The sequence below is a fragment of the Phocoena sinus genome, chromosome 9, assembly GCF_008692025.1.
Source record: "Phocoena sinus isolate mPhoSin1 chromosome 9, mPhoSin1.pri, whole genome shotgun sequence".
Classification (NCBI taxonomy): domain Eukaryota; kingdom Metazoa; phylum Chordata; class Mammalia; order Artiodactyla; family Phocoenidae; genus Phocoena; species Phocoena sinus.
In genome coordinates this window covers 80,426,881-80,444,905 of record NC_045771.1, presented here as the reverse complement: position 1 = coordinate 80,444,905, position 18,025 = coordinate 80,426,881, and the positions used below count along the sequence as shown (strand labels likewise).

Sequence of the window (18,025 nt, the reverse complement as noted above, 5' to 3'; positions counted from 1 at the left end):
AGAAACAAATATTAAGAACCTGTGAGGAAAATATATCCGATAAAAATCCATGTACTCATAACATGTATGTTTCAATCTATTTTGGACACTTAAGTATTGTTGCCTGAAAAGATATTTTCAATATTTATTTATTTACGTTTTTTGCGGTACGCGGGCCTCTCACTGTTGTGGCCTCTCGTTGCGCAGCACAGGCTCCGGACACGCAGGCTCAGCGGCCATGGCTCACGGGCCCAGCCGCCCCACGGCATGTGGGATCTTCCCGGACCGGGGCACGAACCCGTGTTCCCTGCATCGGCAGGCGGACTCTCAACCACTGCGCCACCAGGGAAGCCCAAGTTATTTTCAATATTTATTGAAAATAAAGGGTTTAAGCTCTAAAGGACCCAAGAGATAATATACAAAACACATGACTCTAAAAGGCAAGAATCCGTTATGTCTGGATAGTAATCTCTTACTGGCACATCAGAAAATATTTAACTAGGGAATACAAACAACTAGAAAAATACATAATTTCCACTCTACAAAGTACAAACGTGAACTTGGTAAAAAACATTATTTGGGTACAGTTCCTAACGTATTTTCAAAGAGACTTATACTGGATTGAGTTAATGTATAACCCTTTTGATTTTGAAGCTGACAGTATCCCAACTTAAGTAGCTGAGCTGCTACTTTCTGCAGTAGATGAAACGTGTCAAAATCATATACTGAAAATCAAAAAGCGCGTTATTGATTATCTTTGGTGCCAGACACATTTGCATGACTAATACAGTCTGCGTACTTAACAACTGATATAAATAGGCTTTAAATGAAAATACACTGAGAAAATTTACCCTACACTAATGAAATACCACAGCAACCTACATTCAAATGCTATGCTCTCAAAGACAATCAAATTTTCCCAATTTTGAGCAGGCAAAATTTGGAGGCGGCCCACAAATTCACCCCTCAGTCTTTACAGTTCTTACAAGGAGGAATGTTAGGGTTTTTTTGGTTTTTTTTTAAGAGGAGAGCCGTGGACAAAGTTTAGAAAGGAATGACTTTTATTTTTCACCCTTCGCTCTGTGCCTTTGCCTTGCCTCCCCCAGAACCATCCTCTTAAAACACCTGTACTTATTAATACAATCTTCCTTTCATATAAAGATATGTAAATGAGAGTATGGTAGGCAGAATACTAATGGCACCCAATATTCCCACCCCCTCTTACAGAGGTTTAGTATAATCTCCACCTCTTGGGTTTGGACAAGACCTATAAATACGGTAGAAACCCCCCTCTAGATTATAGTACTTTATATGGTGATGGTATAGTAATTCTCATAGTTAGGTTATACTATATGACTCCTTAGGAAATTGGACAGAAAGATTCTCCTGCTGGTTTCAAAGAAGTATGTTGTCATGCTGTGATACGGCCACATGGCAAAGAACTGCTGGGGACCTTTAGGAGCAGAGAGCAGCCCCTGGGTGACAGCCATCGAGAAAATGGGGACGTGAGTCCTACAACTGCAAAGAACTGAACTGTGTCAACAACTACAAGAACCTGGAGTACGACCCTGAGCTCCAGCAACACGGCAGCCCAGGCGACACACTGATTTCAGCCTTCAGAGACGTGGAGCAGTGGAGCCAGCTAAGCAGTGCCTGGTCTCCTCCCGCCCCACAGAAACTGTGAGATAATAAATGTGTACTGTTTTAAGCTGCCAAATTTGTGGTAGTTTGTTTTGCAACACAGAAAACTTATACAAATAGTAGCATGCTAATAGCATTGAGCTAAAGTCATTGTGCTCTTAGAGAAACTTAGGCTGTTAAGTGATGAAAGCAATTTTTATTTTGCAGCAGTTCAAGGCCTTTGCCAATTCTCTAGAAACATGTTTTATACCTGAACCTCTGGGATTTTTTTTTTTTTTTTTGCGGTACGCGGGCCTCTCACTGCTGTGGCCTCTCCCATTACGGAGCATAGGCTCCAGATGCACAGGCTCAGCGGCCATGGCTCACGGGCCCATCCGCTCCGCGGCATGTGGGATCCTCCCAGACCGGGACATGAACCTGTGTCCCCTGCATCGGCAGGCAGGCTCAACCACTGCGCCACCAGGGAAGCCCCGGATTTTTTTGTCTGAACCTCTCTATATTCAACACATAATTTAGATTTTCTATGAAAGCTGAGTAAAATTAGAAGTAGACATAAACTTGTAATATTTTACATAGTACTTTATACTTATATAGCATTTTATTATTTAAAAAGTACTCTTGGGACTTCCCTGCTAGCATTTCATTATTTAAAAAGTACTCTTGGGACTTCCCTGCTAGCATTTTATTATTTAAAAAGTACTCTTGGGACTTCCCTGGTGGCGCAGGGGTTAAAAATCTGCCTGCCAATGCAGGGGACACAGGTTCGAGGCCTGGTCTGGGAAGATCCCACATGCAGCAGAGCAACTAAGCCCGTGTGCCACAACTACTGAAGCCCGTGTGCCTAGAGCCCATGCTCCGCAACATGTGAAGCCACTGCAATGAGAAGCCCGCGCACCACAACGAAGCGTAGCCCCCGCTCGCTGCAGCTAGAGAAAGCCCACATGCAGCAACAAAGACCCAATGCAGCCAAAAATTTAAACAACTGAAAAATAAATACATAAATGGTACTCTTAGTGTAACAGAGAAGAACAAACCTGACTCCATGCTGGATCTATTCCTTTAGTTCTAACCTTTGTGCTCCGTTGCCTGTGCTTAGTCATGCTGGCTCTGCACCTTCTGTAAAGGAATGTTGCCTACAGCCTGACATATATATCATAGCCCATTCTCCAGGCTCTGACCTTTAAAGGTATAACTCCCTTTCATTCATACAGAGGTAAAATGTTGCAGAACAGAGAATAACAATTGTCTTATTGTAGGTTTATAGGAACATCAGTGACCTGACCTACACAGACAGCTCCAAGAACAAAGGATTCCGGCACTAAGAAGTTTGCAACAACCTGCCATATCCTCTCCCCTTTTAGGATAAAAGAAGCCTGAATTCTCACTCGGGTAAGATGGCTTTTTGTAACACCAGTCCACCACCTTCTCAGTCTGCTGGCTTTCTGAATAAAGTCACTACTCCCTTTGCCCCAGCAACCCGTCTCTAGATTTATTGGCCTGTCGTGCAGCAAGCAGTACAAGATTGGACTCGGTAATATGAGATTTCTGAGAGGACAGCAGCAGAGGCATACATTCTATTTTCCATAAGTTCTCTCAGAAAAACAGATGGATCAACTAGAAATGCCAAACGACAAGCTCACAGACAGCACAACACCTACAGCAAGGTGGCTATTAAGACATCTCCATGAGCCCCTAAGTACCAGCAGGTGTGGATGAACTACTGCAAGCTATGAAACACACAGGGTATTAACATCTTGCCAGAGGAAGCAGAGAGAAGCAACCAGGTTTTGTCGAATGTGAGAAGAAAATAACTCTCATATTTCCAATAAGCACTCACTAGTAGTGTAGCATCGCTTTAGAATATCAGGTGAATCTGGGAGGAATTCTTGCTGATTCAATCTGTGGGTGATTTCAAGGGGCCTGAGGAAAGAATGGAGTCCTATGAATCCTCAAAATTAACCAGCCCATTTCCCTTCCAAGAAGAAACTGCTGGAAGTGGAATACAATTTGTCCAAGAGGAGGGATAAAGAAGGTCAAGGGAAAGCAACAGCCAGACAAAAGAGAAAAAGATCATGGCCAGAAGAATATCTATATCTATATCCATATCTATATATCTGTATCTATATCCATAGTTTTGAAAACTTGACAAAACAAAACAGAATGGTGAGTTCTAAAATGTAAAGCTAGACATACATCTACTCTGATCCACACTTTCCTTTTAAAAGTTCAGGAACTAATTTTGTATAAAAATGAGCCATAGAAGAAGATGCCACCTGAATCTACTACAATGTTACCATAGGATAAAAGAATAATAAACAGAATAACATTACCACAGACAATGAAAGTTTGTCAAACAGACATGCCACAAAGTAGATGAGAATCAAACATAACTTAGTATTTCAACAGAAGTTAAGAAAAGATAGAAGAAATAAAATACATAAATCAAAATTAGGAAAACTAAAAAATGAAGTGATAGAATTCAGGAAGGACTTTGAAATAAAAAGAAAAAATAATTTTGAAAATGAAGACTAAACTAGAAGGGGCATAAGAGAAAAAGATAAAACAAAACCAAGAGTTTACAACCTATGAGGGAAAAAAGGTGCAAATAAAAGCAAAAAATAAAAGAAATGATTCAATCTGGGTGTCTGTTACACAGGGGTATTCAATTTGTGGACGTGATCTAGCAATACATTCACACGCTGTGTACATCTTGTATTTATATTATACTTCAGGAAAAAATTAAAAATAATGAAACGAAGAAAAAGACAAAAGTGATTCAAGAGAAAGTTGGCTTTAATCCTTTACACCAGAAAACCATGATTTGCATCCACATTTCGCTGAAACTCCTCTCATAAATGTCTCCAAAGACTTTCTAAGTCCAATGACACTGACTCTATGAGACTTGTAACACTGCTGAGGTTCTGTGCTATCCCCCTCTCCTATTTTCCTCCTAACCTTTCTAGTCACTTCTTGTTAGTCTCCTTTGTGGGTTTTTCTTCCTCCACTAGCCTTTCAAATATTGGTGTTTCCGGACTCTATATTCAACTACTCTCCCTTTTTTACTCAAATTCTCTTCCTAAGCAATGATATCATACCTAAAGGGCTCAGCTTTCACACATATACATGCTGTTAATTCTCAAATCTGCATTTCTAGCTCTGGTTTCTCTCTTGAAAAATAGCCCTTTACATCCAACTGTTAATGAGATCTCTCCACTGACTATAAGACAGTCCCCCGCCTTGTCAAACTTGCTTCCCACCCAGCCCTCCTTAACTCCAAGAAGGAAAGTGATACCTTCTTGTTCAATAAATAATTTAAGTTTTCCCATCTACTATCCTAAGAAAAATCTTTCAACACTCCTACACTTTTTATATCCTTCTCCATATTTCTTTTCCTTAACAATTCTATTTCTGGATTGAATAGCCAATATTACTGCCTTTATCACAATTCAGTCACTTCTTCATCTCCTACATTCTGATTTCTCATCCCTTTACCGAAACTGCCCTCTCTGTAGCACTGATAATGTTGTCTATTATTAATTTTCTTCCTTTCACTCTTACAAGTGTGATTCTAATTTGCACTGACATGATTTGCCTTATACTACTATGTCTGCTCAGTCTGTTTACATTGATATTCCCTAAACATTCTACTGTCACCTAAATAATGGCATTTTCCAAGTTACTTTGATAAAGTGAACGGCAGAGAAGGAAAGCAAGAGAAAAAAATAAGATAGAGAATGAGGGATAGAGAGAAAAACAGAAAGGAGAGACTCCTTCGGGGACCATTAACTCCCTAGGGTTCAATAATTCAACCTATTCTGATAACACCCTATCCTAGCTGCAGGATCAATATTTCAAATAACTGTACATGGAAATAAAACAGTTATAACTGAGAAACACTGAGCATTTTTTCTGTTCTCACAGAAACATACTCTTATCTTCTTAGCTTCCTCTTGCTGTTAAGACTGTTTTTCTTCCCAGTCATCAAGAAATAAAACTGGAATTGTTTTTTGATTCCTTTTCATCAGCAACATCCAATAAAATGTTAAGTTATATAAACTCCTGCTGAGTGGCTTCTCACATCAGCTCCACACTTCCTTTCCTTTGCTATTGTGGCAACGCTCAAATATCCTCATAATCTCTCACAAAGACTCTTATAATAGTTCCCTTTAATTTCTCTCTGCCTTTCATCCCTCTCTGCTTGAGTCAATGCTAAATATTACTAATGACATGTCAATCAAACACTCTGCTCAAGCTCCTTCCTCGTCTCCATGCTGTTTTTAGAAATACCTACAGAATGCCACTGTCTAGCAACAACATCATCCACCAATTTGCCCCAGCTTTATCTTCTGCTGTTTCCCAACCAACTAATGTCTGTGAACCTATTCCATATGTGCCTATCTCTGTGTTTTTTAAACATTTTCCTTGCCTATAACAATTTGTAATTTTTCATGCCCTCATATGAAATTTTATCAAGCCTCCAAATGGAGTTTTGGGAATAAATCTCTCACTGCCCTTATCATCATCTGACCACATATTCCTTTTATGACACACACAGAATTTTTTTCAAAATATGTTTTTAATCAGACCTAATATTAAGATAATTACATGAGAAAAATATTCAACATTATGTACATGAAGGTGAACTACATGGAGTTCCACGTCTACTAATGACAATGAGGCTTGTACTGAACTAACTCCCACAGATAACGATGATTAACTAAGTAAAACAGTACAAAAAAAATTATTTGAAGGCAGTGGATTCAGTAAGAGCAGACAAAGACTGGAGAGTTTTTCACTCAAGGAATGTCCTAATTCATGTGGGGAGGAATGGCTAGAACTCAAGCAGAAAGCTAGAGACCTTCTAGCTTGGAAAGGCATAGGACAGAAATGTAAGGTACCAGATCAACTTAAAAGTGAGAAGGCATATCCAGCAACTGAAGGAGGCGCCCTGAGATCTGTGTATATACTCTTTCCCAAGTCCTTAGCTGACACCTGAACTGCATGTGCAAGCAGACCCTGAAAAGCAGTGGCTGGAAAGTTACAAGAGATGCGTGGATGCTGCACATTGCAAGGTAGTTTTGAGTGCGAGTCCAGCCAAGTAAACTGTCTGCTAGAATAGAAACAGACTCTCTTCAAAGGTAACAGAGTTCAGAATCAAGAATTAAAGTACATAATCTATAGTGTTCAGTACAAAATAAAAATTACTAGACATGCAAAGAAACAAGAAAATATGATTCATCATCAAGAGAAAAAACAGTCAATGCAAACCTAAAGTAACCCAGATGTTAAAATTAGCACACTTTTTTTTAGAGAGAAATTTAATTTCTTGTAATTTATTTATTCTCCATTCACAGCTACCTCACATTTCACTTTTTTTTTTACATCTTTATTGGAGTATAATTGGCTTACAATGGTGTGTTAGTTTCTGCTTTATAACAAAGTGAATCAGTTGTACATATATATATGTTCCCATATCTCTTCCCTCTTGCGTCTCCCTCCCTCCCACCCTCCCTATCCCACCCCTCTAGGTGGTCACAAAGCACCGAGCTGATCTCCCTGTGCTATGCGGCTGCTTCCCACTAGCTATCTATTTTACGTTTGATAGTGTATGTATGTCCATGCCACTCTCTCGCTTTGTCACAGCTTACCCTTCCCCCTCGCCATGTCCTCAAGTCCATTCTCTAGTAGGTCTGTGTCTTTACTCCTGTCTTACCCCTAGGTTCTTCATGACATTTTTTTTTCTTAAATTCCATATATATGTGTTAGCATACGGTATTTGACTTTCTCTTTCTGACTTACTTTACTCTGTATGACAGACTCTAGGTCTATCCATCTCATTACAAACAGCTCAATTTCGTTTCTTTTTATGGCTGAGTAATATTCCATTGCATATATGTGCCACATCTTCTTTATCCATTTATCCGATGATGGACACTTAGGTTGTTTACATCTCCTGGCTATTGTAAATAGAGCTGCAATGAACATTTTGGTACATGCCTCATTTTGAATTATGGTTTTCTCAGGGTATATGCCCAGTAGTGGGATTGCTGGGTCATATGGTAGTTCTATTTGTAGTTTTTTAAGGAACCTCCATACTGTTCTCCATAGTGGCTGAACCAATTCACCTTCCCACCAGCAGTGCAAGAGTGTTCCCTGTTCTCCACACCCTCTCCAGCATTTATTGTTTCTAGATTTTTTGATGATGGCCATTCTGACTGGTGTGAGATGATATCTCATTGTAGTTTTGATTTGCATTTCTCTAATGATTAGTGATGTTGAGCATTCTTTCATGTGTTTGTTGGCACACTGTATATCTTCTTTGGAGAAATGTCTATTTAGGTCTTCTGCCCATTTTTGGATTGGGTAGTTTGTTTTTTTGTTATTGAGCTACATGAGCTGCTTGTAAATTTTGGAGATTAATCCTTTGTCAGTTGCTTCATTTTCAAATATTTTCTCCCATTCTGAGGGTTGTATTTTGGTCTTATTTATGGTTTCCTTTGCTGTGCAAAAGCTTTGAAGTTTCATTAGGTCCCATTTGTTTATTTTTGTTTTTATTTCCATTTCTCTAGGAGGTGGGTCAAAAAGGATCTTGCTGTGATTTATGTCATAGAGTGTTCTGCCTATGTTTTCCTCTAAGAGTTTGATGGTGTCTGGCCTTACATTTAGGTCTTTAATCCATTTTGAGCTTATTTTTGTGCATGGTGTTAGGGAGTGATCTAATCTCATACTTTTACATGTACCTGTCCAGTTTTCCCAGCACCACTTATTGAAGAGGCTGTCCTTTCTCCACTGCACATTCCTGCCTCCTTTGTCAAAGATAAGGTGACCATATGTGCGTGGGTTTATCTCTGGGCTTTCTATCCTGTTCCATTGATCTATATTTCTGGTTTTGTGCCAGTACCATACTGTCTTCATTACTGTACCTTTGTAGTATAGTCTGAAGTCAGGGAGCCTGAATCCTCCAGCTCCGTTTTTCGTTCTCAAAATTGCTTTGGCTATTCGGGGTCTTTTGTGTTTCCATACGAATTGTGAAATTTTTTGTTCTCCTTCTGTGAAAAATGCCAGCGGTAGTTTGATAGGGATTGCATTGAATCTGTAGATTGCTTTGGGTAGTAGAGTCATTTTCACAATGTTGATTCTTCCAATCCAAGAACATGGTGTATCTCTCCATCTATTTATATCATCTTTAATTTCTTTCATCAGTGTCTTTTAATTTTCTGCATACAGGTCTTTTGTCTCCTTAGGTAGGTTTATTCCTAGATATTTTATTCTTTTTGTTGCAATGGTAGATGGCAGTGTTTTCTTGATTTCACTTTCAGAATTTTCATCATAAGTGTATAGGAATGCCAGAGATTTCTGTGCATTAATTTTGTATCCTGCTACTTTACCAAATTCATTGATTAGCTCTAGTAGTTTTCTGGTAGCATCTTTAGGATTCTCTATGTATAGTATCATGTCATCTGCAAACAGTGACAACTTTACTTCTTTTCTGATTTGGGTTCCTTTTATTTCCTTTTCTTCTCTGACTGCTGTGGCTAAAACTTCCAAAACTATGTTGCATAAGAGTGGTGAGAGTGGGCAACCTTGTCTTGTTCCTGATCTTAGTGGAAATGCTTTCAGTTTTTCACCATTGAGGACGATGTTGGCTGTGGGTTTGTCACATATGGCCTTTATTATGTTGAGGAAAGTTCCCTCTATGCCTACTTCTGCAGGGTTTTTATCATAAATGGGGTACACAGGGATTTTAAAACTGCTATTAAAATATGTTAAAAAGTTTAAAGGAAAATAGAGTCATAATAAATAAAAATATGGGGGAGCACTCAGGATAGAAATGGAATATATACAAAATGAAAGTTCTAGAATTGCAAAGTACAATATTTACATGGACCATTAATGGAGTGGGCTTAACAGCATATGGGAGATGTCAGAAGCAAGGGAAAATAAATCAAAGGTATTTATCCAACTTGAAAAACAGAGGAAAAAAAGATTGAATAAGAGTGAACAGAATCACGGTGATCTGTAGGACACTGCCCAAAAGTCAGTCTGTCTGTCTGTCTATCTGTTTATGAGTCCCTGAAGGAGAGGAGAGAGAGAATGAGGCAGAGATATTATTTGGAAAAAACAATGACCAAAAATTTGGTGTAAAACATATACTCTGTATCCAAGAATCTTAATATCCCAAGAAATATAAATATCAATCTCTCCAACACTGTCACCACACACACATAGGCACAGTACAGAGAAACTACTGAAAACCAAAGATAAAATCTTGAAAGATAAAGCAGTTACAAACAGGATAATACCAGCATGAATGAAACCTAAATCTACATGAGAAAGAGATTAGACGACAATAAGGCATTTCTGAGACGGTTAAAGAAAAAAAAAAATGTTAAGCCAGAATTCTATATCCAGGGAAAATATCCCTCAAAAATAAAGATGCTATGAAGGCGTTTTCAGATAAATGAAAACTGAGAGGATCTGCCACCAATAAATCTGCAACACAAGTTGTATATATTCTGACTTTGTATTTATGTATACCTGTGTATTTGTATACACATATGTACATATGCATATGTATACTTCGTATATTTGTATATATGTAAATATTCTGACTTTGCACTGGACTTACTTGCCTTCTAATGTTCTCCTATTATATTACCTGCATTGTTTCTTTAAAATAATTTAGTAAATATACGGTGATGTGTTTGTGTACGCTACTTAATTTTAATCTACAACTAGGGGTGGTTAGTTAACATTTAAAATATGCTAATCAAAAATCCTGCCTATAAGGATGCTTAACAGCTGAAGTGCCTCAATCAGGGGCACTCTCCAAAGGCAGCTAGCGCGAGCACTTCAGATACTGCTAATTATGTGTGCACATGTGTGTTAACTAGTATCAGGAATATCAGAAATAATTTTTCACTAGTGAAATGAATGTTGCTCTTCATACGTGGTGGCTAAAAATATTTTATAGTCACTGCTGCCCTTTCATAAATGGGGTCCAAGAATCAAGGGAGTAGCAGATGTAAGCTATTCTATACAGGACGGATAAACAACAAGGTCCTACTGTATAGCACAGGGAACTATATTCAATATCCTTTGATAAACCACAATGGAAAATAATAAAAAAAAGAAGGTCCACATGTGTATAACTGAGTCACTTTGCTGCAGAGACTGGCACAACACTGTAAATCAACTTTACTTGAATTAAAAAAAAAGAGAGAGAGAGTGTCTAGCTGCTTAACTACAGATCATCCAGAGCTCTGCTTTATCTGTGTCCCATCTTGATGCAGGATTCTGCCTTCTGACGACAAGGGAAGGTAACAGATCCTGACATCAGTATATTGTTTAGTATGCTTATTCACAGTGAAACTGTGAGAGTTTACCTAGTTTGTTGAAACCGCTTATATGACTGGATGTCAAGCCTGCTTGTTAGTAAATATAATGTGGTGTATGTGGCAGAATTCAGCTGGGATTTGCTTTCATGATAACATACCATCTAGTGGTGGGGTCTCAGGGGAGGACATGTATAGCTCTCATCAAGTAAAGTTTATCTTAAATCAGTTTGCAATCTCCCCCCAGACCAACTCGACCTCTCCCACCTCACCTGGCCAAGAAAAGGAGTCATTACAGGATCAACAAGCCTTTGCATGTCTTTTAAAAAATACTGCAGGTAGTAATTTATTTTCATATATGCTTGTATATATATGTTCATATATATACATATTCATTCTAGTTTGGCACTTACACCAATAAAATTTTACATAAGAAGACAACAGAGAACACAGTTTGATATTAAGAAATATTTTTAAGCGGACAAATTAAGTAAATGAAATTCTTCAGTGAATGAATACATAAAGAATTAATTGGTTCACAGATTTTGTAGCTGGCAAGAATTTTAAAGTCCCAGAGAGATCGATTATCTGACTCAAGCAAGCTTAATCAGAAGATCACAAATGCTTTTCTCTTTTGTAGGAAGAAATGCCACAACCTTTCTTTTAAAACAAAGTTCTTTTAAGCATTACTTTTGATAATTCATTGAGAGCAATGAATGAAATCATCATACCTCTAAATGGTATCCAACTCTGATGAAGGCACAAAGGGGTTCAAAAGCTCCAGTACCGCAGGTCAGAAGGTGCGTCCTATTATAGTGATGCAAAACCCGAACATAATTTGCACACTCACTCTAAAGCAGGAAAAAAAAAAAAAAGAAATTGATTACTGTAATGAACATGTTTAGTTCTTTTTTGATTTTTGCTTTTCCGAGCCCTAGAAATCTCATGTATAACCCACGCTTGGTTAGAGAAGGCAAAGGGGGCAGATGAAAAGAAGACAAGGACCAGTGGAAGAAGAGACAGAGGTGACCAATACAGCGATGTATGAATTACATTTAATAATGCGAGTGTATCATTTTCATGTATTCTAGTACATGAGGAATTTTAAAAAAGCACTGTTCAGAAATTTATCCAGGTACATTTACATGGCAATATGTTTCACTAAATAATTAAATTCTTCCCAAACCTGCTATTTTTTTAAATTTCATATAAACAATGAATCAGCATAAAGTCAGAAAACAAATAACTAGAAAAAGCTTCATTACCCTTAAGAGAACATATGCAGACCTTAGGGCACTGCAGAGTTTTGAGGTTTGGGCAAATAAGTCATATCTTCAAACTCATAAATTCATATAAAGTACTTTCATAGAGAATTTTCAAGTAAACAGATAGAAAGCTAACTGATAAAAATAACATTTCATACCTATTACTATAAGATTACAGTCCTGAGATCAGCAAACTTTTTCTATAAAGGACCAGAGGGTAAATATAATTAGTTTGATGGGCCATCTGGTCTCTGCTGCAACTATTTACTTCTGCAGCTATAGCATAAAAGCAGCCGTTGACAACAGAAAAATGAATGTATATGGAAGTGTTCCAACAAAACTTCATTTATGGCAGGTCACATTCGGCCCCAGAGCTCTAGCTTGCCCATAATGGGATTCAACTGTAATCTTATCAAGGAGAGAATCTTGATTTTACACATCTTTGTATTCTGTAGTTAATCAAACCCCGTACCTGATACACACTCCATGTGTAACAAACTTTTAATAGATCAGTCATTAGTTGAGTATGCTGAGCGAAAAAAAGTTTAAAATGACTTCAGACAAAACTTGACTAAATTAATTTTAGCAAATACCTTGTTGGCAAAGCAGGTACTGCTAGTTCATTGAAATTATGAGAGAAATACTAAACCCTTTTATTGCTAAATATCACTCTGACATTAGTACACGCAATAGTCAGTACATATTATGTTTTATAAGGTCAGATTCTGACTTTTAAATTCTTTCATACAACAGTATTAGGATGAACAAGCCAGCAGAACTACCTCATCGTAAGTGATTCAGAATATAGCATTCCCTTGGTAAGAGCAAGTAACACACTACTGAACCGATTACCTGGGGCACACCGATAGACTTATTCCTTTAATTTCCCCTTCATGCAGCATCCTAGTCTGTATATGACCCGTATAGTTGGGAAAATCTAATATCCTATTTTCATATTGCTATAAGCACCTGCTTCTCATCGCTTGAAACTGTCACATCTTGAGTAAGCCGATTAGACCACATTTTGGCTCAGGTGGGCTTAGATTGACACAGCCTGTGAATGTGTTCAATTACTCAGCATCACGCTGTAGACTAAGGCAGCAAGAATGTCTTGACTCATCCCTTCGCTGTTACCCAGTTGCTGCAAGAATCAGGAGTTGGTACAATGTGTGTTAGATTTCTACACGGTATCTTTTTCTTACTGAAAAAAAGGATGAGTTAACTTTCAAAAGGAGCTGTGCGTGCCTTCCTCCAAAGCTGTGAAATGTGTCGTCAGCCAGCTACTCCTAGCACTTGAAAAGTCCTTTCACCCGTGTACTCGTGTGTTAGCAACTATGGCAGGGCCGCTGCTGCTGGACCACCTCTTCCCTTTCACACGCTGCAGGGAAGTTATGGAGAGATGGAATATTGATTCAGTAGGAGACATCCTCAAAACATGTGGAATATATAAAGCATGTTTACTGCCTTTGCCATCTTCTTTCAAGTTTTTGGTTTTTTCTCCTTTAGTTTCTTCATTTGTTTCTAATTTGCTAATCAGGGTGAGATGAAATCTCACAAAGACGGTGCTTAGCTTTCCCTCAAATTAAGAAATTACCTGAAATTATTTTTGTCCCCAGTACACAGGAGATAAGCCTAACTAGAAGGAATTTATAAATCTGAGTTGACTAAAATATTATAAGACAAAATAAAACCAAGATCTAGATGGTACCTTGGTGCCCTACTCTACCTCTACACTGAAATTAATTTTTAAGTAATTATATATATAGAAAATGTACATGTCTATATCATATGTGCATGTGTATACATGTGTATATATACATGTATGTGTGTGCATATATATTGATATATATATGTATATATCAATATATAGATATATAGATATATAGAGAGATAGATATTTATTCTTGAAATGAATTGCATATATGCGTTTTAGGAGCAAATAAAAGGTTAGAGATTCAGTCCTTCGTCACTGACCATGACTATAAATTGATGATTTGTTTAATTTACAATGAATAATACTCACGGCATCTTTTCCTTTCATTATGCATTCTTCTGTTTTTACTGCTGTACTTGGCCAGTGTATCTGGAATAAAAGATAATGGACTGTTATGCAACTGCATATAAAAATAAACCGCACGGAAAAACCATTTCATTTTTCTTCTGCAATTCAATACATTTTATTTTGTTCTATTTCTGTTGGTTCTACTTCCTTCTTTGAGAAGATCAAGCAAGACTTTATCTTCTTTATGGCATTATTTGCCAACTTAAGACACTTATCTTTTAGCTTTTATTTTATGCTAAACTTTATTACTACTATTATTTTTTTTAATCTTTCTGAAGGTTCATCTCAAGTCTCAGGCCTTTAGAGGCCACCCATACTTCAACCAGCACTGCTCTGCATTTAACCTGCTGTGACCTCTGCTGTCCAATCTCTCTCCTGAACTTGTCTGCCCGCCAAAGGCCAGGAACCTCCTTAAGTTCCCTTTGCATTTTTACCACTTGGCACTGAACCTGGTGTGGTGGACTCTCAATAGCATTTGTGCACAAGAGAATGAAAGGATTTATAATGAATGAATTTATAATTCATCCTTTGTTTATAATGTAACACTTCATAATACACCACAAACATCTTTGATTATTTTTAAAACATTATTTAACTCTACCAGTTTCCCACTGGATTTCAGGAAATTTTCGTTGTATTTCAAATTTGTTGGTTTCTTCATTGAAGAGAGAATATATCAAATACCTCTTTTTCATCTCAAATAGTGCCTAGCACTTTGCTGGGACCACAGGCAGAAATCATTAAGTACTTTTTTTTTTGGAATGCAAGAAATGGTTTTCTCTATCCTTTTCTTTTCTCAGACTGTTTCTGTTCCTCTTTTTGCTTAAATGATAGATTAATCACACCATGTGCCAGACAGCGTGGCAAGCACTTTTAGTTTTTCTTTCTTCTACTTTATAAACTCATGTGCAGAGGTTTGAGTTTGTTATACTATGCAACTGAGGGCTCATTATTATCATTGGTCTTAAAAGGTCCCTCTCTTATTTTAATTATCTATTTATTTCCTTCCCTTCCCCCCCTCCATGTTCTCCCTGCATCCCTCCAGGAGGCAATCACTGTAAATTGTTCCTGGGAAGACTAACAGTTTTTTTTGTTGTTTGCATATGTTCTTATAAAGTGTATATTGCTTTTTGTGCATTTTTTAATTTATGTAAATGGTATATTTTAATTTATGTAAAGTCTTTCCCATCTTTTATACTAAGAACTGGGTTTTGAAGACCCCTATACAAAGCCCTATGTACACATACAGTCTGTTGTTTCTAACTGCTTTGTAATATTTGGGGTATGGATCCCCCATATTCCCTCTTCTACTCTCCCAATGAGGACACCCAAATTGTCTCCACATCTCCACCACGGCAAACATCGGCACATCTTCTCCCAATAAAACCTAGAGGAATAATTTTAATGTTTATGATCTCCATGAACAGCTCATTTCAGTTGCAGTGACTACACCACAAGTGATGGTGTATAAGCTACTTTGGGAAAAGGCTTCTTACCACAATAGTCTGTTTTAATAAAGTACTTTACTGACAAGAACCACTCCCTTCCCCCCCCCCCCCAAAAGCAGCAGCACATCTTTGTACATGTCCCTCTGGGATCTGTATAAGAATACCACTGGTATGTATAGCCAGGAGCAGAATTACTGGGTCTTAGCGAAGCATACATTTAATGTTTTACTGTAGTGTCAGGCTGCTCTCCAGGATGGTGACATGTTTATACTCTACCAGCAATCCTCACTGACACTTGGCATTGTCAGCTTTCTAACTTTTGTACTGAGCACTTCAGATTCAACATTTAATTTAATCCTTACCAGAACTTTACCTAAGTATTATTTGGGAGCTTCTTTTTAAAAAAATGCTTATTTCTCTGTCCAACTCTACAGTGCAGATCTATGGGTGGGAACCAAGGTATACAATTCCCTTAAGTAATTGTAGCAACTGGTAAGTTCTCAAATGTTTCCTGTGCCTCAAGATCTAAAAGCCTCCCGGTTAATAGCTTATCCCCTCACCTGCTGGATCAATCACTCCCCCTCCCCTGACTGAAAAAGCTCAATCGGCTCCCTTTCTTGCGTCTCTTTCTGAATTCCATGGGATCACCTTCTCATGCTAATGTATCATCTTCATGGGCTCTGCTGGTCAGCGATGATGAATTCTATTTTGAGCGATGCTGACTTTCACCAGAACCCCCTATAGTTTTTTGTTCATAGCCTCCAAAGGCCTGTGCCTTGGATCTACATGCCCTGGTGTACAATGTCTCTAGAAAAATCTAAAAGGCAAGCAACAGGCATGCCTTCCTATGTGGCACCACTCTTCTGGAGTCGTGTCTGAAGTCTTCTTTCATTGGGACAGGCACTCTCTGATTCTCTTCAGACTTTTCTTTTACCTGAGTGGCCCCTGTAGGCATTTTAGTTTTTGAAATCTGATATACATGTTTGAATCCCAAATATGGTCAAAATTTAAGATTTTTAAAAAAGCTGTGTCCCATGCAATATCAGGTTAGGTATGTATATGCTAGATGGGGAAGAGGTTTGTCACTTAACTCACACGTTACGTAGTCAAATCCAGGCCCTGACACATGAAAAATATTGGGGATTTATAAAAGTGGTGACAAGAGCATTTGATTACGATGATCCTTTTATGACTAAATTTATTATCATAGGAATAAGCAGGGTTTGAACTGTAGGTGTATGACATTACTTTGATGTTATTATTAGTGTAATGAGCCCCCTAAAGTTTCTTACTAACAATATTCAGCATTCACGTGTTCCTTTGCTTTCGTAGTGCAGTACATAAACTTTTAAATAAAAACACAAGCGCTTTTTGTTACGTTGCAACATAGAAAAAAGACAAAAGGAAAAAAGTAGGGATATAAAAGAAAACCAACTAAAAAGTCCAAAGCACACATAGAATACCCTAGAATCAATGTTCTTCATTATAGCAGTAGATCTATCAGCGGATCATATATGATTCAGGAAAGACATCACGTAAATAAGACAATGTCAGGTTCGACTGCAGGCTTAACATCAGCCTGAGGGAGGTTACCAACACCACTTGACAATAGGATTCTGGAAGTGAAGTTGTAGAATTTATAAACTTCACTGATCCTTTATTTCGGAAAAATTTCAGGCACTGAGCGGTACGTTTTCTCAGATGATTTCTAACACTTATTCTAATTTGAGATTCAATTTGGTTTTGGAATTATAATTTTACTGTGGATGCATAAATTATTCAAAAGGACATGCTAGAATGTGTATGTGTGTGTAAATACAAATTCAAAATACAAATTCATTTTAGGATCATCCATCATTGGAAAGATTTTCATGACTAATTTGCTTACCGACATGAATAAATCAGAGAATACCTCACCAGCAGAGCAGAATAATGCTTTTATATTCTTAACACCTTTAATTTATGAGATGCAGCACTTTTCTTCTTAGAATATTAGCATCTTTTTAAATTCATTTTTCATCATTATGTAAAACGGTGACTTCTTTAAACTGTAGTTCTACAATTTCAAAGTATTAGATAACTGATTCCTTGGAAAAATATACCAAAGTTCAGCTTTTCAATGTTGAAATAGTATCCAGACAATACAACAACCTCAACTGATTACCTCATTCTCCTCAATCATTGCTTCATAAGGATTATTTCGGGGACTATTTGAACATATTGTCTGGGGGGCAATTCTCTACAGGAGTCTTATACTTTATTGACAGCTTTTGTTCCACATTATCTTTTCAAAGA

General features: G+C 37.6%; 1 protein-coding gene across 1 annotated transcript in view; it reads right to left on the bottom strand.

Annotated features, from left to right (window-relative positions):
• SEMA3E (semaphorin 3E) overlaps positions 1 to 18,025 on the bottom strand; it is a 260,800-nt gene that overhangs the window by 78,798 nt on the left and 163,977 nt on the right. The window contains exons 3-4 of the mRNA XM_032643034.1: positions 14,244 to 14,303; positions 11,687 to 11,806 (exon numbers count right to left, since the gene is read on the bottom strand). Of these exons, the coding sequence (XP_032498925.1) occupies positions 11,687 to 11,806; positions 14,244 to 14,303 (180 nt within the window). The remainder of the gene's footprint in view (positions 1 to 11,686; positions 11,807 to 14,243; positions 14,304 to 18,025) is intronic.